Source organism: Stylophora pistillata, chromosome 6 (genome assembly GCF_964205215.1).
Source record: "Stylophora pistillata chromosome 6, jaStyPist1.2, whole genome shotgun sequence".
Taxonomy (NCBI): Eukaryota; Metazoa; Cnidaria; class Anthozoa; order Scleractinia; family Pocilloporidae; genus Stylophora; species Stylophora pistillata.
Genome location: NC_142524.1, coordinates 10,683,744 through 10,705,921, shown reverse-complemented (window position 1 = coordinate 10,705,921; position 22,178 = coordinate 10,683,744). Strand labels below are relative to the sequence as shown.

The following is a 22,178-nucleotide window of genomic DNA, read 5'->3' as shown; positions in this document are numbered from 1 at the left end:
CACTTCAGTGAATTTACCTAATCATTCTAAGCAACATATGGCAATCTGCGGTCTTTCCTTACACTTAGGTAGCACGGAAAGCCGTAAAACTCTTGAACAAAAGCTCATCTTTTAAAACCGGGAGTCTAAATCCCATAGGTATCAACCAACGCTTTTCATTCCACTAATTTATTCGTGTTTTTCTCGTTGCCATGTTCCCACCAATAACGTAGCTCCATTTTCTGCCTTTAAAAGTACGCACAACCCACAATTCCTCTATTCGCTCCGACGAAGGGCTAACGCTCGAAACGTCAGCTTTTGTAATTGTTACGGTGGCCAATTTACCATTTCAACTTTGTTCATATATCCAAATTATTTAGACACTAAATGCACCATTTCAAATGAGGATGACTTTTGATGCTAAATATATTTATTAGGTACTTTATTTTTATTATTGGTGATTATTTAATTGCAAATCCACATCATTCTTCAAATTTCCAAGATCTAAAACATATGGTTCATTGCCTCAAGGACTGACTCTAAAACAAGATGGCGCTACAACCTTTTCGGGACGAGCAGTTACACTATTTCAAATTCGCCTCCATTGTACTGAATGAGTTCCCAAAGGCCTTACGTAAGCCGTTCAAGTTCATGTGGGACAACAGATTGACACATCATCCCGGTCACCAATTGTGGGATGACTCCACTACAGTTAGAAATTTATTTCTCGCTTTAGAGGGTGGCCCTGGCAAAACCAGAGTTCCCACAAACGTCTCCTATGAAGAATGGGATTGTACCGCCCTGTTCCAGGCCACCGTCTACGCCAAGTCTTTTGCTTTGCCAGACAGTAGAGGCCATCACAAGACGCTAAATGAGCTGTTCATTAAACCTCGAAAACTGGCTCAGGGAGTGTTCCATGCTTCGGTGACGAGCTCGAGCGGAAACAATGAAGAAACTTTTGCTCTTGCGATTGATCAGCTTCGACTATTAAGAAACTCGCTTTGTCACTCGAACACCTCTGAAATTGTTAAAGCCACCTTTGACCAGTACGTACAGTACGCTAAAGACGCATTCAATGCTCTTGGTGTCAAGACGGACCGTATTGATTCCATTGGTGGTTTAAAAGAGTCAGAATTACCAACAAATGAGGTTCGTAAACTAGAAGAACGTATCAGACAGGAATCTCGGGCTATTGTAAGTTTTCTACGAGAACAGATAAGTTTTCTACAAGAACAGATAAGTTTTCTACAACAACAGAATCAATTTCAACACCAACATATCAGTTTTCTAGAACAACGTGTGAGCTTGGATTTGAAAGCCTTGATGAGTCACAGTATGGAAAAATTGCCAACTAAAGACGAAATGCTAAATATGCTGGCACAAGTGGCCACTTCTAAACAGGAGCCAGGTAAACATATATTCAGTTTCGACTTGAAATGTTTGATGTGTGTGGTTTTGCTTAAGGTTAATTCGTTGGACTCTTTTCATGATTTAATCGGTTTTTCCTTAATTTAAAAGCCTGTGCATCCTATCGAAAAGGTTTGCGACAAAACTGCTTTCATGTCCGGACGAAAGTTGTAGTAACAGGTTTTAACCGTAAAATTAAATGCTCATCCCTGTGCTTTTAAAAACTAAACTAGTCACTTTTTTTCAGAGGACTATAGAGCTTCAGATCAAAAGACTGCTGGGAGATAATTGGAAATCTTAAAACCATTTAAAAATGCGTTGCACTATTTGTGCCCAGTTCTCAAAGTAAAATATCGTGAAAGACCTTTTCTTTGTTTTTTTCTTCTTTATTTGCCTGATAATTAACCACTGTCTACCCAGTGAATAACTGATATTCAGGGGGGATTATCAACCTAATCATCAATAGTTATTTATTGAGAAAGCAACATGTTCCTCGGAGTGTTTGTTCCGTGTTATTTATGAAATATTCGTTAAATTGGAATCAGCCATAAGCCAACTACATGGAGAACATCAATTAAGCTTTTGAAAATAAGTATCCCTGAAGTGCTTAGCGTTGTAAGCCGTAATAGAGCCTTATTTTGGTTTATAATGTAAACAGATGAGTATCTGAAAATCATAAATCCAACTAAATATACTTCTTCACTGTATACAGATGTTGCTCACCAGGACAGGAAACGGAAAGACAACGATAGCTCAGCAAGAGGCGTCTGGAGGAACGAAATTTCAACTGTGGTTTCACATCTCAAGTCAAGTGACTTTGCCTCAGCTCTTCAGTCTGCACAACGTTCAACAGACACCACACGAAAGCTCTTTGGAGAAGAGGACCCTAGCACAGCTAACATGTATTTGTTACTTGGGAGCCTACAAAGGCACGAAGGTAACTTTACATCAGCTCTTCACTCCTCCCAGCTTGCACTTTACATAACCCGAAAGTTGTTCGGCGAAGCACATTCAGACACAGCCCAAAGCTACTTTTCTCTTGCGCTCGCACAACATTCTTTAGGCGATTATGTTTCAGCACTTGAGTCTGCCAAGTGTGCCCTGGACATCAGACGACAGTTATTCGGCGAGGATGACTCAAACACCGCAGAGAGTTACTATGTTTTAGGGGTCTTACAGCATTCCATGGGTAAATATACCTTAGCCCTTCAGTCTAAACAACGAGCCCTTCACATAAGAAGAAAGTTGTTCGGCGAGGAACACTCAGACACAGCTCAAAGCTACGATTCCGTAGGGGTCACACAACATTCCTTGGGTCATCAAAGATCATCCCTTCATTCTAAACAGCGAGCCCTTGACATAAGAAGAAAATTGCTCGGCGAGGAACACTCAGACATAGCTCGAAGCTGCGATTCCGTAGGGGTCACACAGCATTCCTTAGGTGATCTTACATCAGCCCTTCAGTCTAAACAACAAGCCCTTGACATAAGAAGAAAGCTGTTTGGCGAGGAACACTCAGACACAGCTCGAAGCTACAAATCCATAGGGGCCACACAGCATTCTATAGGTGATCATATATCAGCCCTTCATTCTCAACAGCGAGCCCTTGACATAAGAAAAAAGTTGTTCGGCGAGGAACACTCAGACACAGCTCAAGGCTACGATTCCGTAGGGGTCACACAGCATTCCTTAGGTGATCTTACATCAGCCCTTCGGTCTAAACAACGAGCCCTTGACATAAGAAGAAAGTTGTTTGGCGAGGAACACTCAGACACAGCTCGAAGCTACGATTCCGTAGGGGCCACACAGCATTCCTTAGGTGATCTTACATCAGCCCTTCATTCTCAACAGCGAGCCCTTGACATAAGAAGAAAATTGCTCGGCGAGGAACACTCACACACAGCTCAAAGCTGCGATTCCGTAGGGGTCACACAGCATTCCTTAGGTGATCTTACATCAGCCCTTCGGTCTAAACAGCGAGCCCTTGACATAAGAAGAAAGTTGTTTGGCGAGGAACACTCAGACACAGCTCGAAGCTACAAATCCGTAGGGGCCACACAGCATTCCTTAGGTGATCTTACATCAGCTCTTCATTCTCAACAGCGAGTCCTTGACATAAGAAAAAAGTTGTTCGGCGAGGAACACTCAGACACAGCTCGAAGCTACGATTCCGTAGGGGCCACACAGCATTCCTTAGGTGATCTTACATCAGCCCTTCAGTCTAAACAACGAGCCCTTGACATAAGAAGAAAGTTGTTCGACGAGGAACACTCAGACACAGCTCAAAGCTACGATTCCGTAGGGGCCACACAGCATTCCTTAGGTGATCTTACATCAGCCCTTTATTCTAAACAGCGAGCCCTTAACATAAGAAGAAAGTTGTTTGGCGAGGAACACTCAGACACAGCTCGAAGCTACAAATCCGTAGGGGCCACACAACATTCCTTAGGTGATCTTACATCAGCCATTCATTCTAAACAGCGAGCCCTTGACATAAGAAGAAAGTTGTTTGGCGAGGAAAACTCAGACACAGCTCGAAGCTACGATTCCGTAGGGGTCACACAGCATTCCTTAGGTGATCTTACATCAGCCCTTCAGTCTAAACAACGAGCCGTTGACATAAGAAGAAAGTTGTTTGGCGAGGAACACTCACACACAGCTCAAAGCTACGATTCCGTGGGGCTCACACAGCATTCCTTAGGTGATCTTACATCAGCCCTTTATTCTACACAGCGAGCCCTTGACATAAGAAAAAAGTTGTTCGGCGAGGAACACTCACACACAGCTCAAAGCTATGATTCCGTAGGGGCCACACAGCATTCCTTAGGTGATCTTACATCAGCCCTTCATTCTAAACGGCGAGCCCTTGACATAAGAAGAAAGTTGTTTGGCGAGGAAAACTCAGACACAGCTCAAAGCTACGATTCCGTAGGGGTCACACAGCATTCCTTAGGTGATCTTACATCAGCCCTTCATTCTAAACGGCGAGCCCTTGACATAAGAAGAAAGTTGTTTGGCGAGGAAAACTCAGACACAGCTGAAAGCTACGATTCCGTAGGAGTCACACAGCATTCCTTAGGTGTTCTTACATCAGCCCTTCATTCTAAACAGCGAGCCCTTGACATAAGAAGAAAGTTGTTTGGCGAGGAAAACTCAGACACAGCTCGAAGCTACGATTCCGTAGGGGCCACACAGCATTCCTTAGGTGATCTTACATCAGCCCTTCAGTCTAAACAGCGAGCCCTTGACATAAGAAGAAAGTTGTTTGGCGAGGAACACTCAGACACAGCTCAAAGCTACGATTCCGTAGGAGTCACACAGCATTCCTTAGGTGTTCTTACATCAGCCCTTCATTCTAAACAGCGAGCCCTTGACATAAGAAGAAAGTTCTTTGGCGAGGAACACTCACACACAGCTCGAAGCTACGATTCCGTAGGGGTCACACAGCATTCCTTAGGTGATCTTACATCAGCCCTTCAGTATAAACAACGAGCCCTTGACATAAGAAGAAAGTTGTTTGGCGAGGAACACTCACACACAGCTCAAAGCTACGATTCCGTGGGGCTCACACAGCATTCCTTAGGTGATCTTACATCAGCCCTTTATTCTACACAGCGAGCCCTTGACATAAGAAAAAAGTTGTTCGGCGAGGAACACTCACACACAGCTCAAAGCTATGATTCCGTAGGGGCCACACAGCATTCCTTAGGTGATCTTACATCAGCCCTTCATTCTAAACAGCGAGCCCTTGACATAAGAAGAAAGTTGTTTGGCGAGGAAAACTCAGACACAGCTCAAAGCTACGATTCCGTAGGGCTCACACAGCATTCCTTAGGTGATCTTACATCAGCCCTTCATTCTAAACGGCGAGCCCTTGACATAAGAAGAAAGTTGTTTGGCGAGGAACACTCAGACACAGCTGAAAGCTACGATTCCGTAGGAGTCACACAGCATTCCTTAGGTGTTCTTACATCAGCCCTTCATTCTAAACAGCGAGCCCTTGACATAAGAAGAAAGTTGTTTGGCGAGGAAAACTCAGACACAGCTCGAAGCTACGATTCCGTAGGGGCCACACAGCATTCCTTAGGTGATCTTACATCAGCCCTTCAGTCTAAACAGCGAGCCCTTGACATAAGAAGAAAGTTGTTTGGCGAGGAACACTCACACACAGCTCAAAGCTACGATTCCGTGGGGCTCACACAGCATTCCTTAGGTGATTTTACATCAGCCCTTTATTCTACACAGCGAGCCCTTGACATAAGAAAAAAGTTGTTCGGCGAGGAACACTCACACACAGCTCAAAGCTATGATTCCGTAGGGGCCACACAGCATTCCTTAGGTGATCTTACGTCAGCCCTTCATTCTAAACGGCGAGCCCTTGACATAAGAAGAAAGTTGTTTGGCAAGGAAAACTCAGACACAGCTCAAAGCTACGATTCCGTAGGGGTCACACAGCATTCCTTAGGTGATCTTACATCAGCCCTTCAGTCTAAACAGCGAGCCCTTGACATAAGAAGAAAGTTGTTTGGCGAGGAATACTCAGACACAGCTGAAAGCTACGATTCCGTAGGAGTCACACAGCATTCCTTAGGTGTTCTTACATCAGCCCTTCATTCTAAACAGCGAGCCCTTGACATAAGAAGAAAGTTGTTTGGCGAGGAAAACTCAGACACAGCTCGAAGCTACGATTCCGTAGGGGCCACACAGCATTCCTTAGGTGATCTTACATCAGCCCTTCAGTCTAAACAACGAGCCCTTGACATAAGAAGAAAGTTGTTTGGCGAGGAACACTCACACACAGCTCAAAGCTACGATTCCGTGGGGCTCACACAGCATTCCTTAGGTGATCTTACATCAGCCCTTTATTCTACACAGCGAGCCCTTGACATAAGAAAAAAGTTGTTCGGCGAGGAACACTCACACACAGCTCAAAGCTACGATTCTGTAGGGGCCACACAGCATTCCTTAGGTGATCTTACATCAGCCCTTCATTCTAAACGGCGAGCCCTTGACATAAGAAGAAAGTTGTTTGGCGAGGAAAACTCAGACACAGCTCAAAGCTACGATTCCGTAGGGGTCACACAGCATTCCTTAGGTGATCTTACATCAGCCCTTCAGTCTAAACAGCGAGCCCTTGACATAAGAAGAAAGTTGTTTGGCGAGGAACACTCAGACACAGCTGAAAGCTACGATTCCGTAGGAGTCACACAGCATTCCTTAGGTGATCTTACATCAGCCCTTCATTCTAAACAGCGAGCCCTTGACATAAGAAGAAAGTTGTTTGGCGAGGAACACTCAGACACAGCTCAAAGCTACGATTCCGTAGGGGTCACACAACATTCCTTAGGTGATCATGCTTTGGCCTCTCGGTCTGAACAGCGTGCTTTTGCAATAAGAAGAAAGTTAAAGATGAATACTAAAACAAAAGCGATTATTTTTAAGAAATTTCTGCACAAACTCTTCAGTAGAAAGTAAGCAGTACCAAGCAAGGGTAAGCAGCCCTTTGGAAATCATACAACTGAGGATCACTGGTTTACTCGGTGGCCAAACTCTATTGATACTACAAGTAGGTGTAATGCGTTGGGGTTAGAATTAGGTTTACACTCAAGCCCTTTTTCCCGGATGCTTAACCAATTTGTGACGTCTCAAACTCCCCCGTCGGTGTCCTAGTGGATCTGGGCCCCCTTAGATTCATATCCACCAGTCCAGTCTGCTAGCGGTTCATTTTAAGTTTCTCGGTCATGTGCAACCATCACTGAATAGAGAAGATTACACGAAAAAAATCCTCTCGTTGACTTGATCACACGTGTAATTATATAGGAATTCTGTGCCCAGAATCAAAGGAGCGTTGACAAAAGTTTTGTGGCACTAAACAAGATAAATTCACGATGGAGAGAAAACTACAAAATACAAATTTTGAAGGGCGGTACAGATCTGTCAGAGAAGGTCCCCATTCGCTTGCGGATTTGAACGGCGGCGGGGGGGAAGTGGGGGGTGCGGGGTTGGGTCCCCCCAGTTGGGGTTTGGATCGAGGTGTCTAACACCGGACACTGGATTCGTTTCGCTGTTTATGCACCAAAGGAAAAATCCTGTTGACACACAGAAGGATTTTGGGGAAATACTAAATATTGGTCTCATTTAATTGCGAGATATTCCAACTGTTTTTAACGCGGAGGCTCCGTTTCGGTGATGAAGGCAAATGACAGAACCTGCTATCGTCACATCATAGTGTCACATTTCTCTTGTGTGGCCGTGATACTTCATTTCTTTCACACATTTCCCTCGGTGTTTACCGGCAACTCCACCATGGACGCAACAAAGCCAGCACAGCCAAGTTTACGGATGACTTTATCTCGCCGTGCAAAGCGTAAACAAATGTACGAGAGTGTAAACTAATACAAAGTGGGTTAAGTCTAGAACAACAGTGGGTGTAAGTCTCGGCCTTAGAAATTTCGAACTTTCCTTGGAAACTGCGTAAACCTACGCCTCACTTAGATTCTCCATGTTTACAATAGCAAATCATCCATCTAGGGGCGCATGCGCAATTATTTGACTGCTATGTTCCTACAGGCCATTTTTGTGTACTTAGTTGCTAAGCCTTTGATTTGGAGTGAGGCTGAAGGTGACATTGTTGCGATAGAGACCACTAAATAGTTAGCATGATAACAAAGCATACCTACGAACCCCCAGAGTACAAAAATCTGGAGACGTCTCAATTCAACCGACGTAAACCGCGCGCGACAACCTGAATCGCGCCAAATTTCTATTTAATTGGTTGATTTCTGATCAATTATGATACTCGTTTAATTGTATTTCAAATTGGTTGCTCTGTTTTACTTTTGACGATCAAGAACAGCTTAAATAGGAGCACTACATCCTTTTTGACATCTCGAAAACCACTAAATTATTGGAAAAAATTTTAAAAAGCCACGGTAGGTATTTCCCGGAAAATTTGATGCTCTAACCGGGAGACCAGGAGATTTGATGACAAACTTGGAGACTCTCGCGAAAACCGGGAGAGTTGACAGGTATGACAAAGTAATTTACATTTGAAAAACAGCAACGTTTCTATCATAACAAGGTCACCCTTAGCCTCACTCCTGTTTAAAGCCTTGGCAACAAAGCGCACAGGTGTTAAATGGACTATCAAGCGCGTGAATGAGTGAGTGTGACAATATAATATGAATGACCATTCTTAATAGTTATTATGTTTATGAGAATTTTTGTAGATCCGGTATTAAAATGGTACAATACATAAGCAAATTTATGGTAAAGTGTAGCATATGCTATTTGAAATATCTAATGCATGTTCTGGTGTGTGAACATGTTTGTAGAAAATTGTGTAATTTGAAACAAAAAAAGTGAGTTATTCGATAGGAGGTTATGTAGTATAACATTTTAAGTAAAATAGCATGAAATAATAGACTGAGAGAACTTAATTACGTTGGTCCATTTAATATGTTTGATAAAAAAAGTATGATTAAGCTTATCCCTTTTCAGATATAATTTTACTTCTGGTCAGTTCAGTAGATTTTAATTTGGCTCCTATGTTCAGACTTCATTTTCAAAGAACCAATTATTTTCGATGTATCAAAATTCAATCCCATCGAGGTTCAGGGATGAATAATTAAAACCTAGGAGCCATGTAAGAATTTATTTATGGTGAAATGACCCATTATTTACTTAAATGTTAGTTTTGATGATTTGATACTGATCAAGATCATTTTTGATTGGATGGAGTAAAACCAAAGTCAACGTTATAATTATAACGATAGCCAATTAAAACGAAGGAAATTATCACAAAGAGCCAAAGGACTAAAAGCCTAAACAAGTAGACTACCTAAAATTTGGGAAAACCCAAGAGTCCACTTTGAGATTTGTTAAGAGAACAGTTACCAAACCCGCCTGACGAGCGATAAATGAAAAATTCTTAAGAACTTTGTAAACAGGTTACGCAGACGATTTTTGGGTGTGTGAGTTAGTTTAGAGGTTTTTCTTTTATTCGCAATTTTTTAGGTTGTTGGTGTTTTTACTGTGTAATTGTGTTACTCTTTTCACCGTTTTTCAAGCTGTTAAACGTGCCTGCCCTTTAAAGAGATTTCTGTATCCGCTTCCGAACAGATAGGTTTGAGTGATGTGCATGATTGGCTGTGAGATTGCCACCAGAATACCAGCCTGTCGGCTAAAAGTTATGTAAGACCAATGAAATCCATGATTACTATCCACATGCAATTGAAACTTTCTCCCCTAGTGTCCACTTTGGGATCGGTTTGAGTGATGTATGTGTGATGTAAATGTGATGTATGTAATTATCCCTTGAGTCTCATCAGCGAGCCCTTGCTATAAGACTTAAGTTGTTCGGCGAGGAACACTCAGGTACAGCACAAAGCTATTATTCCGTAGGAGTCACAAACCATTCTTCAGGTGACTACACGGCAGCCCTTCAGTCTAAACAGCAAGCTCTTGACATGACAAGAAAGTTGTGCAGAGAGGAACATTCCGACACAGCTTAAAGTCACTATTCCGTGGCGCTCACACAATAATCTTTAGGGGATTATCAATCAGCTCTTGAGTCTGTTCAGCGAGCCCTCTATCTTAGACGAAAGTTATTCGATGAGGAACACTCAGACACAACTGAAAGTTACCATCCTGTGGTGGTCACATAAAACTCTTTAGATAATTATCAATCAGCCCTTGATTCTCATCAGTGAGCCCTTGATATAAGACTAAATTTATTTTGCGAGAAACACTCAGACAAAGCTGAAAGTTGCCATTCTGTGGCAATCACACAACGTTGCTTAGGTAATCATGCGTTGGCTTTTCGGTCTGAACAGCGTGCTCTTGAAATAGTTATAAGAAGAAAGTTGAAGAGGTACACTAAACCAAAAGCAAATATTTTTAAGAAATATCTACATAAACTCTTTGGAAGAACGTAAGCAGTAGCAAGCAGGGATAAACAACCCTTTTGGAAATCATAAAACTGAGGATCACTAGTTTGCCTGGTGGCTGGAGCCCATTGATGTCACAGGCGTTTCCTTAGTAGGAGTAATTTTTTTATTGTCAAGCATATTTTCCCAGATACCCCCTGGTCTAATCTGCTGGCAGTTCAATTCAAGCTTCCAGGTCGTACGCTACCCATTAAATAGAAAAGACTACACGAAAAAAAAAAAAAAACAGCCTTTCTTTGTTTAGATCACACGTGTAATCAGAATCAAAGGAGTATTAACGAAAGGTTTGCCATACTAAGCAAAAAATTATGATAGAGAGAAAACTAAACAAATACAATTTTTGAAGGGCTGTACAAATCAACGAGAGAGGGTCCATATTCGCTAGCGGATTTGAACGGCGAGGTGGGGGTCCATACCCGGTATAGGGTTTGGATGAGGGGGGGGTCCAACACCGAACACCGTATTGGTTTTGCTGTTAAGCCAAGACATAATTCAATATAAGCAATTTCTAAATTCTTCAAGTTGAGTCGCAGTAGTAAGCATATCCACTGGTCTGAGGGTGGAGGGTGCAGATCCCCTCAGACACTTCCCTTCCTTCCTGGCATGTCTTTTGAAATTGTAGTAAAAGTTTCCACTAACATCACGGGAAAAAGTCATAAGTCATTCTAACATAGTTACTGCGTCATTGGGAATTTCTTTAGATCCACTAGGAAGATGGTACAACACATCAGCAAAATCATGGTCATAAATGTATCATATTCCATTTTAAATATCTAATGCATGAGCATTTGTGTAGATATTTTTGTAAAGAATAAACGTTAAATTTTTCATATGAAGGTTATGAACTCTAATATTTTGAGAAAAATAGTATGAAAAAATGCCATCTAATATGTTTCATAAATAAAAACAATTTTGCAACAAGCGTGGGACACTTAATTAATATGCTGTCATATCAGGAGATTAGTGTGTTTTGCTTCCGTAAAAATTATGTAAACTACACTAGTATACAATGGCTAAATTCATGAAAATTTTGTACTTTGGTAAGAATTAAGCAAAATAAACTGGAATTTCTCAAGGATAAGGTTGCATAGTAAACTAGTGAGTGTGTGTACGTGCGTGTGCGTGTACGTGTGCGCGTGGGTGTGCGTGTGAGTATGAGTGTGCGTGCGCCTGAGTATGAGTGTGCGTGTGCATGTGCGTGTGCTTGTTTGGTGGTAGCTAGGAGCAAAAGCATCTCCAAAGCATGATTAAGAACATTTCAATTCAGATATAATTTTACTTTTGATCGGTTTTGCAGTGTAACACTTCGTAACAAACAAAAGCGACGGAACGTCGGAAGTCCAAGTGCAAGATGAGAAGCAACAAAGACACGGCATTGAAATAGGAAACTCTCACCCATCTGTCCCAAGAAAGAACTAACATTATCTTTAATGACTTTCCAATAAACCCTTGATTTTCTGTATCATAGCCAAAAGTACAAATCTGTCAAAACGAAAATTATTCCAAGTTATAAGGTAGTATTTAGTCCAAATACCAGCTCTCTTGCCAGTCAGAGAAGCTCCTAATACTGGCAAAAAAGAAAATATGGAAATGTTCGTATCATTAAGACGTTTTTAGGGTTGGAGGTTATGTAACCCCAACCATAGAAAAGTTTGTGAATGTGAATCCTGATCAATGTGGGTTGGTTTGTTAGTTATGATCCTCACTGAAACACACGCAGGTTTGAAGAAGCCATCCACATAATTTAACTGCTCCTGTTAAAGCTGAATGTTACTGCTTACGATAGAAGCTCAAAACATTTCCTGGTTCGATTAAGGCTTCCATGATCAGTGCTTTCAAATGGACAAATAAATATTAACGTTTCACTTCAGAATAAGACCCCTTGTGATCAAGACCGTTTTTAGACTAGAAGATAAGTTTAAACCGAAATTCTCGATAAGGTAATCAAGACCAGCGAATTATGTTGCGTATTTGTGATTCAAAGCGAAACAGTTCGCTGGTTTTAACCTTTCTCTTTGGTTCTCTTTATTGCCACCTGCTCATTGAAAATTGAGATTATTCTTTAAGTTTCGATCGCACAATACCGTGAGGTAATTTCTTCATGTAATGATTTCAGTTGACCCTGCGCTATGACATAAGAACGCCCCAAGGAATAGGAAAAGGAATAAAGAAAGACAAATCCTATATCGGCTTGGTGTCTATCACATGTGCGTGTTTCAACCCGTGAATCGAGATTCAGATTTAGCTTAAAAAGAAAACATTTACATATAAGACCTCATCCTAATAACATTAATAGAGATAAAAGAATCAAAATTCCTAAACCATGGATACTTAATACCAGAAGGAACTACAGCCGATCACGCTGCTTCCACAAGACAGAAATTTAACTAAGATAAACAGTTGAATATAAGATTTAGGCTGTGACCTCAAAATTATTCTAATTTCTTTGGTAATACACTGAATGAAAGCTTATTTTGTTTTGTATTCTCTTTGTGGGTGACTAATTTCCTTTGATCTTTCGTCCATCTTATTCATCACAGAATTGATTCGTCTTTATTTGCTGTTGGGTTGATCTGGTGTGACGATGACTAACATGAATATATGACACTTTCTCCTCTCAAAGAAAAATGTGTAATTTTAAACAAAAATACAATGTATTATGTAGCGTATGACGTCATATTAACTCTTTACACGTGTAGAAATTAAACAGAAATTCATTTTTGCACTGACAATATATCGACTCCAACGTGACACACAAAAGCGAGGCTGATGAGCGACAGCGTGAATGCTCACGTCATACACCTCACATTGATAATAATGTCATACTTTTGACTATGTTCAGTAAGACCACATTGTCTGTCAACATTCGAAACCCCTGTGTTAGTTTGGTTTTTTTTTTTTTCATGAATCTATGAGTAGCTCCAAGCTTAGCAGTTTTTACAGCCGAAGACTGGTTACTCGACACTTCCATGGTTTCCAACAGTGTCCATCGGAATGCTAAGCAAAATTCACTGCCGTTTGAAGCTCGTCGAATTTTGTTGAGTTTTAGTTTGTTTGCTTGTTTTTTCTTAAGGCAGTCTCGGGGCTTTATATTGTTCCCAGTTCATAGAAGCTCGAAAATCTTCTTAAAATGGCTACTGAAGGAATGAATGTTGATTGATTCACTTTCAGTTTCGAACCCTATATTGTTCATGCAAGTCAAATCCGCCAAATTCAGCTTTTGCATTCAAGAATGCAAACTCGGTTTACAGATTCTCAACAGTTCTGAATTGTTCACAAACACAGCCGGTTATTCAACACCTGATAGCTGTTTAAGTTTAACGTCAAGTAATTAATGTGGAGGCCCATGATTTGGTTGTATCATACGACTGATCTGATGTATATTCTCCAAGGTATGTCAAGCATAACTCTGCGAAGACCACAGAAATGACTTGCTTTTCTGGGCAATAGACTTCCCATCGGTTCAGATACTGTGGTTTACTGCTTTTTTCAAAGTAACTCTTTGTCTATTAGTACCATAAACAATAGGTTTTTTGGCCAGATTCTTAGTCTCGGAATAAAAATTATTGCTCAAACATTCATCCAATCTGGTAGTGAAAAGTTATGACTAAAATTTGTGCATGAAAATGAAGATTACAGTACATTTATGTTATATAATTTTCAGCACAGGTTTTTAGGTTTCATGGGTCGATAAGTTATTTTCCTACACATAGTAAGACATATGACTGATGACAGATAACAAGAGGTATACACTCGAAATAGCCACTTTCTCTAGGGTTTTCCTAAAAGCAGGCCCGCGGCCCAGCGGCCCGTGGCCCACAGCCCGCGGCCAGCGGCCTGCGGCTCGCGACGGCCCAGCGGCCTGGCAGCCCGAAGGCCCAGCGGCCCGCAACGGCCTGCGACCCGAAGCCCGGTGGCCCATTCCTTTTTTTCCACCGAGTGTTTTTGTCCAACAGCACGCGCATGCACAGATCTGCATCGGGTTTGGGCGTGCAAAATAGACGACAGTGAGCTTAAATTCGTTTGCCATTTTTAAATCATTTGAATCCTTGTTTCTGTTTGTTGTATGTTCAGAAATAAACGTTTTGAATCTCTGTTCATTAGTCTCTTTACAGAAACCGATAGCACAATAGAGGAATTTCAATATCGAACGATGTAAGTTATTTTTAAACCATACTTTGAAAGTGAAAATATCTTAACAACAAAGGAAAAGAAAATATGAACCAAGGGTAAAATTGAAGCACAACGCAAACAAAAAATTTAAATTTCTTGATGGCGGGGTTTGATTTTTTCAATTTTCGCCCTGATCGAAAAGTACTCCTTTTACACCCGAAATAATGTACCGCATTTCTTCGCCCAACCTCAATAAGGAGCTGCCTCCGCGATGTCCGACAGCGTAACGTTGGAAAATCGATCGGTCGCCCGACTGAGAAGCAGAAATCGCTTGTTGACCTTTGTGACAATGAGGTTGAAATCGAGTGAGTACCACTAAAAGACTTACCCAAACACAGTGTTTCCTTAGTAATTTACAAAAACTTTCAATGAACAGTTAAAATTCTGCTGCTTGCTAAAAATGGTGCAAATTAAGAAGTGCCCAGCCTCGAATAAGGGCCCACCACCTTTGAGGACCAAAAATTTAATAAGCGCCCAGGGCGCATACCGTATTCGAATAAATACGGTACTTTCATCGCCGGAAAGCAATGTTGGAGAATACGCTTCCCTTTTGGGGTGGTAGGAGTTCCTGTATAAAGATCGACATGTCCCTGTATAAAAGAGATTCGCAGTTCACATATCGCATTACTTATGATATTTTCACTTTCAAAGTATGGTTTGAAAATGACTTTCATCGTTCGATAATGAAAGTCATCTATTGTGCTATCGGTTTCTGTAAAGAGACTAATGAACAGAGAATCAAAACGTTTTAATCTGAACAACATGCAACAAACACTCACTGTCGATCTGTGCATGCGCGTGGATTTACCGCGTGGGCAGCGGGCCGCTGGGCCGCGGGCCTGCTTTTAGCAAAACTCCTTTCTCTACAAGAAGTTTATGGCTCGATATTTATAGTTACAAACAGTTTCGTGTTTTTGTTTTATTTTTTATAGACATTATTAATGGAGTATTTTCACTAACTGTCGTTCAGTTAATGGTCTTAAGCGCGAAAACGGTGTTGAAGTGGACAAAATGGCTAAGGAAATGAATGTAAATCTGTGCATTGGAGTGCGGGATGGCTAAATAAACGAAACCAGCTCATTGCAAGCAAATGTATTGCACGATGCAAGTCTTGAATATCTGTGTATTAAGCAGCCGTCCTCTGTGAAGAAAAAAGCATCGAGTGCATTCCTTCCTTGGTTTGTTTTGTTTTACACCGCTTCTTTCGAAATCAAACCAAACCGGAAATACATTTTCGTCAGCGTTACAAACTCAGACGGATGTAGGCCGTAAAGGTAATTGGAAGGCGAATGTTCACTCTTATCTCGAATAATCATGTGGAAAGCTTTTGTTGAAACATTTCAACTAAACTCTAAGAAAATAATCAACCCCCTTAAGCCCTGTGCATTTGAGAAACGTTTGTGCTTTTGAATTGAAGTTCCTCAGTTTCACAGCATAACAGTTGTCGTATCACTGGTAACATTTTACTTCAGTACTATCTTCTGCCATCAAATTATGAAAACGTAGCTTTTTTCTTAAATGACTGGATTTGGAATATAAAACATCCAAATAAATAATTCAATAAGAAAAAGTCATTTGAAAATGACACGACATTGGGTCTTTGTATAATTACTTGGTGTAGTGCATATCAGCCAACTTTGCAACCTTTATTTAAATTAGAAAAGAAAGCTTTAAGAATAATCACCTTTTCCAGCCTCACTGAGCACTCAAGTCCTATATTTAAACACCTGAATGTTATCAAGCTGTCTGATATCATTACCCTTCAACTTACAGTGTTTAAGTTTAAGTTCCTTTTTTAATCCTGTTAGGAACATTCATAGATATAACACTGGGTTGTCCTCCAGGATGACTTTATGTTCTCCTAAAAGCCAGAAAAAATTATGGAATTCTCTCAACATAAGATTCCAGGGTGTTAAAGTTTGGAATGATATATCTGATGACGTAAAGTTTCTCTTTCTTTCAGACGTTTTAGGAAAAAGTTGAAGTCAATTCGTATTGCTAGATGTTAATTACAGATTTACCAAAACTATATTTTTTCTGGCTTTCTAATACTGGCATACTTAGTTTTCTTTTGTTGTATATCTTTTTCTACCAGTTTTTTTTCCTTTTTTTCTTTTTTGAGTTTAGCGTAGCCTGTGCGCGACTGTAGTCCCTGACCCTTTAATATAATAATTTATTAATAACCTAAGTAAGGCTTTCCATCCTTTTAGCCTTTCATGGTTATTATGGACAGCCTGTTGTCTTTCGCTTTTTATCTTTGTGGTGACTAAAAAAACAAAAAAAAAAATCTGATCATGTCCAAACGGTGGTTGAACTTATCAGGGTTTGTATTTGTAAAATGGCACTTATCCCTGTAGTTTTTTTTTTTCAAGCTAAAGCGCATCAGAATTCTAAAATTTATTTCAGAACGCTCTAAGTATTTCATATCAAAAAAAGCCCGGAGGATCACTGAACAACTTTGTAGCCTTTTCTGAAGAAAATTACCCGGAATACTTGTGCGCATTTCACAAATTCAAACGTCGTGTATGAGTAGCTTTTTTCTATCAAGACTTGCAAAGAGACTATAAACTGTCTATATTCTCTTAGACTTGTATAATATTTCATCTTTATTTCTTCCAATGAGCTATTTAGGTACTGTTCGGGCCTGGACCCGCAGTGAGAGGATATCACGCCCCCTAGTGAGACTGGATTTGTGATGGGACCACCCTACTAAGGACATTTTGTTGCGTTAGTATTATGGGATATAGGAACATGTGCTTGTTCGCTTAAAGTTGGTAGTCTTTCGTTGGATTAAAAGGGGTGATTTAAACCGTTGTCGAAAGTTGAAGTTACTTAGTAGACAGAACAAAACAGGCTCTCTCTAGGACCTAGGATCCTATTTAACAATTGGTTCATGCTTTAGCGTGCACTATCGAGTTATGGAGCACGCGGGAAGTTTGGAGAGCACGAAAGAAGCGTAAGAGTTGCCCTCGGCTATCGCCTCGGGCAACTCTAGCTTCTTGAGTGCTCTCCAAACTTCCCACGTGCTCCATAACTCGATAGTGCACAGCTGAAAGCATGAACCAATTGTTTTAGAACATAGCCGGTGGAATTGTGCATCAAATCCGACGCGAAAAACGGACAACAATATCTGTTGAAGCGAATCGTGACGGCGCTGATGCCGAGTATCCTTTTCTTTTGTTTTTCTCTTTTTCTGCCTCATTTAAGAACTCTAGCCCAAGGGAAAAGGTCCAAACATTGTCTTCGTTTTCGGACTAGTAGGCCGAGTTTCTGTTTGTAACCATTATTGTCGCGAAATATATTATTTTTCCCCGCGCTAACAATGGCCGCTCGCGCGAAAAAAAATTTCTGGCGAAGTCGGATTTGCTGACGCTATCAGCGTGCACTATCGAGATTTTGAGCACGCTTGCGTTTAATGAATTTGATTGCGCGATTCTGCTAGCTATGTTCTAATTATTATTATCGTTCGAATAAATGAGAGTTTCTTTCAAGAGTCTGTTTATTCTATTTGGAATAGATTTGGGTTTCAGTGAAGTTTATCTACTATTCATGAAATTATTCGTAAAGATAGAATGATAGGTCGACTTAACTCACCTACAGAAAGAACATCCATTACAGATATAACCGGTTAAACTTTTCAAAAAGAATAAGAATATCCCTGAGACAACAAACGTAATAAGCGATCATTGATCATTATATCTATTTATCATTTAAACAGATGAGAATCTGAGATCCATCGAACGAACTAAAGATACTCCCTTACTGTATTGAAACGCCACTGATAAAACCAGGAAACGGAAGGAAGTCCCCTATTCGCTAAGCCTTTTGAAAGATGAATATTCAACTGCCGTCACTCACTTGAAAGCAGGCAATTTTGTCTCAGCTCTTCACTCAGCAAAACGTGCACTCAACATCACGCGAACTCTTTTTGGAGAAGAACACCCCAAAATGGCTGCCAGTTACTCGTTACTCGGGCACATACAACATTCTTTAGGTGATTATCAGTCAGCTCTTGAGTCTTATCAGCTAGCCCCTTGCATGAGACGAAGGTTATTCGGCGAGAAACACTTAGATACAGTTAAAAGTTATTATTCTCTGGGGGTCACACAGCATTCCTTAGGTGATCATACAGCAGTCCTTCAGTCTAAACAGCAAGCCTTTGACATGAGAAGAAAGTTGTTCGATGAGGAACACTCAGACACAGCCCAAAGCTACTATTCCGTAGGGGTCACACAAGATTCCTTAGGTGATCAGACATCAGCCCTTCAGTCTAGCCAGCTGTCATGTATTCCCGAGAAAACACAGACAACACCCAAACAATATGGCGGTTCGGTGCAAACAACCATTTAATGAATTACATGCGTACGCATATACAAACGTTATAAGGTCAACGCACAAACACAAAACAGGGAGACCACAACATCTCCTCCTTACATAAATGACCTGTCACTAGTTCCTAACTAAACCTATAGTACATTTCCAAAGGAAACATTAACAGATTGATAGTGTCCGGTAACTCATAGTCCGTAAGGGAACACACCCTGAAAACAAGGAAAAAGAAAAGAACGAAAAAAGAGGTTCAGAGATCGAGCCTCTTTGGTGCCCTGCGCGTTCCCTGAGGGCGCCACCGCTTTTGGACCATTGGAATCGCGTCAGGAGGGTTAGGAACTGCAGGTACGGGAACAGGACCCATCTCCGGTTGATCTGCCACGGAAAATTCTAGAACTTTACCAACCTCAGGGTATGGAGCACTTGAGGGGATTGGTGTCGGTGGCGCGCTGGTCACTTCGGGTCGGCTGACCTCAACACTACAGTAGGCGTCACTACCCTTAATTGTGTGCTCAACTGCTGTTGGCTTTAACTGGTCGATATGTCGGCGCGAAATCATTCCTGGTGCTACGTGCACCTCATACATCAGCGGACCTGTCTTGTTAACAGTCCGCCCTGAGCGCCACTTCACATCCCCTCGATAATCCCTTGACATAACCGAGTCACCAATCTCCAATTGACGATACTGCTTACTCTTCTCATTCGTAGCTTTGATGTTCTGTTGGTGTTGTTGTTAACCATCTTACGATTTAAGTTAGGTCTCACCAAATCTAGGCGAGTACGCAATGGTCTCCCCAGGAGTAACTGTGCTGGGCTCACACCGGTAGTGGAGTGTGGAGTGTTTCTGTAAGCTATGAGAAACTTCGCCAACTTCTCCCTCATTGGCTTTGAGCTTTGACACATGGAACGCAAAGCTTGCTTGAAGGTTTGCACTGCCCTTTCCGCTAGACCATTCGTCGCCGGATGGTACGGTGCTGAAGTTATATGATGGATGCCATTGGACCTGACGAATGCCTTGAACTCTTCAGAAACAAATTGCATACCATTGTCGCTAACAATCTGTTCAGGAATTCCAAATCTGGCAAACAAATCGCGTAAAATTTCGATGGTCGAACTTGAAGATGTTGACTTAACCGGAATCACTTCCGGCCACCCGCTGTGTACATCGACAACCACTAAGAACATGGAGTTCTGGAACGGCCCGGCGTAATCGATGTGTATACGTTGCCATGGATGCAGTGGTGCCTTAGCAGGCATCTTCTGGTTTTGCTGACACCCACTGCAGCCTTTCGTTAGCTCTTCCAGTTGACCATTGATATTAGGCCCCCATTCGTAGCTCCTTGCAAGTGCTTACATCTTTACCATACCCAGATGCCCATCATACAGGTCCTTCAACACTCTGTCTTGTAACTTATTGGGGACTACTACTCTCATTCCCCATAAGATGCAACCTTGGTGAACCGTCAGTTCATTGCGTCGCTCATAATAAGGCTTGTCTCCGTCTACAGGTATAGAGCATCCTTTCAAAATAGATTCGTGCACCCTTGCCAGAACTACGTCACGACGTGTTTCCCTCGCCACCGCTTCACTAGTTACGGGTAGTGGCACAAACTGCGATGCGTGGAACACTTCAGACGAATCCAATTACATGTTTTCAAGCTCTTTCTGCTGAAGGGGGAGTCGAGACAGTCCATCAGCATTGCAGTGTTCGGTTGTACTCTTGCACTCTATCTTATAGTCGAACCCAGACAAGAACAATGCATATCGCTGAAGTCTTGCAGCATTCATGGCTGGAACTCCCTTTTCTGGTTGGAAAATGGCAGTGAGGGGCTTGTGGTCCGTAATGAGCGTGAACCGCCTATCATAGAGGTACACATGAAAACGTCTCACCCCCCACACAATGGACAATGCCTCCTTGTCTATCTGTGCATATCGTCGTTCAGTCTTGGTCAATGATCAGGAAGCAAAAGCTATCGGCCTTTCCCTGCCATCCGACATGACGTGCGAAAGAACCGCATCGATGTCGGTTGGTGAGGCATCACATGCAAGCCTAACCGGTAACGCTGGGTCATAATGCGTTAGCACCTGCTCGGATGTAATTAGGCGCTTAGCCTCAGCGAAGGCTTGCTCGCACTCTTCAGTCCACTACCATTTGTTGTTTTGCCCTAACAACTGGTGAAGTGGGTGGAGGACTGTAGACGCATTGGGCAAGAAACGGTTGTAATAGTTTACGAGCCCTAAAAATGAGCGAAGCTGTGACACGTTCTCAGGCCTCGGCGCACTAACCACTGCTTCGATCTTCTCTCGTGTCTTGTGAAGACCTTCTCTGTCGATCTCATGCCCACAGAACTGAACTTATCCTTGAAGAACTTACACTTCTCCTTATTGGCCTTCAGACCCGCATCTTGTAATCGTTTGAGTACACTCTCTTGGTTCTTAAAATGTTCTTCATTCTTCATCGGTTTTGCCCGAAACAATCATGCCGTCAAGGATACACTGGGTGCCAGGTATTCCCTGTAATACCTGGTCTATGGCACTCTGCCAAATTTCTGGAGATGAGGAGATGCCAAAAAATAAGCGATTGTATTGAAAGAGACCCTTGTGTGTATTAAATGTGAGGAGTTCCTTGGATCTTTCGGTTACCTCCATCTGTTGATAGGCTTAGCGCAGGTGAAGTTTGCTGAAATGTTTACCCCCAGCCAAATTAGCAAAAATATCCTCTATGCGTGGCAAGGGATATTGTTCCGCAGAAGTACTGGGTTCACTGAGACTTTAATATCGCCACAAACCCGCACTGATCCGTTCCGCTTGACTACTGGCACAACCGGGGTAGCCAATTCACTGTATTCTACTTTTGAAAGAATACCTTCCTTCTCCAAATGTGTCAATTCCGCTTCTACCTTGGGGCGGAGTGCGTATGGTACTTGGCAGGGTTTATGAAAACTGGGCTGGCAGCCTTCTTCAACCTTCAAGTCCGCCTTGTCACCTTTAAGTGTGCCCAAACTCTCAGAGAATACGACTCGCACTGTTGTAGTGACTGATCCACTCTGCGTAGCATAACTCCTTCTGAGGTCTCGTTAAGCTTAAGGGTTTTGATTTCACCCCAGTTCAGCTGAATTTTAGAGAGCCAGTCACGCCCAAACAATGCTGGTCCCTGCGTCTCAACAACTTGTAGGGTTAACTCTTTTTCCTGGCCCCTGAACTTGACAATACACCTTATCTCTCCCTTGGGTGTGAATTTCTACCCAGTGTAGGTTTTAAGTGTCACAAGGCTCTTTAAAAGCTTCACATGATCAAAATGTTCCTTACACTGTTTATATGGAAGTAAAGAAACTGCTGAGC

General features: G+C 41.8%; 2 protein-coding genes across 2 annotated transcripts; one reads left to right on the top strand and one right to left on the bottom strand.

Annotated features, from left to right (window-relative positions):
• Positions 1-479: 479 nt before the first annotated feature.
• Positions 480-11,170, top strand: LOC111343222 (uncharacterized). The gene is made up of 2 exons (XM_088762500.1): positions 480-1,387; positions 2,099-11,170. The coding sequence occupies exons 1-2, from the start codon at positions 529-531 to the stop codon at positions 6,859-6,861; spliced, it is 5,622 nt and encodes a 1,873-aa protein (XP_088618626.1). The 5' UTR covers positions 480-528; the 3' UTR covers positions 6,862-11,170.
• Positions 11,171-19,086: 7,916 nt separating this feature from the next.
• Positions 19,087-20,093, bottom strand: LOC111343223 (uncharacterized protein K02A2.6). Its single transcript, XM_022950390.2, has 2 exons — positions 19,602-20,093; positions 19,087-19,554 (listed from the first exon to the last, which is right to left on the bottom strand). Exons 1-2 carry the CDS (start codon positions 20,091-20,093, stop codon positions 19,087-19,089), a joined length of 960 nt encoding a protein of 319 aa, XP_022806125.2.
• Positions 20,094-22,178: the final 2,085 nt, after the last annotated feature.

Coding starts and splice junctions, on each gene's coding strand:
- LOC111343222 (XM_088762500.1), top strand. CDS start 529: ATGGCGCTACAACCTTTTCGGGACGAGCAGTTACACTATTTCAAATTC. Junction 1,388..2,098: donor CACTTCTAAACAGGAGCCAG/GTAAACATATAT, acceptor CACTGTATACAG/ATGTTGCTCACCAGGACAGG.
- LOC111343223 (XM_022950390.2), bottom strand. CDS start 20,093: ATGCCTGCTAAGGCACCACTGCATCCATGGCAACGTATACACATCGAT. Junction 19,555..19,601: donor TGCGTACTCGCCTAGATTTG/GTGAGACCTAAC, acceptor CAACACCAACAG/AACATCAAAGCTACGAATGA.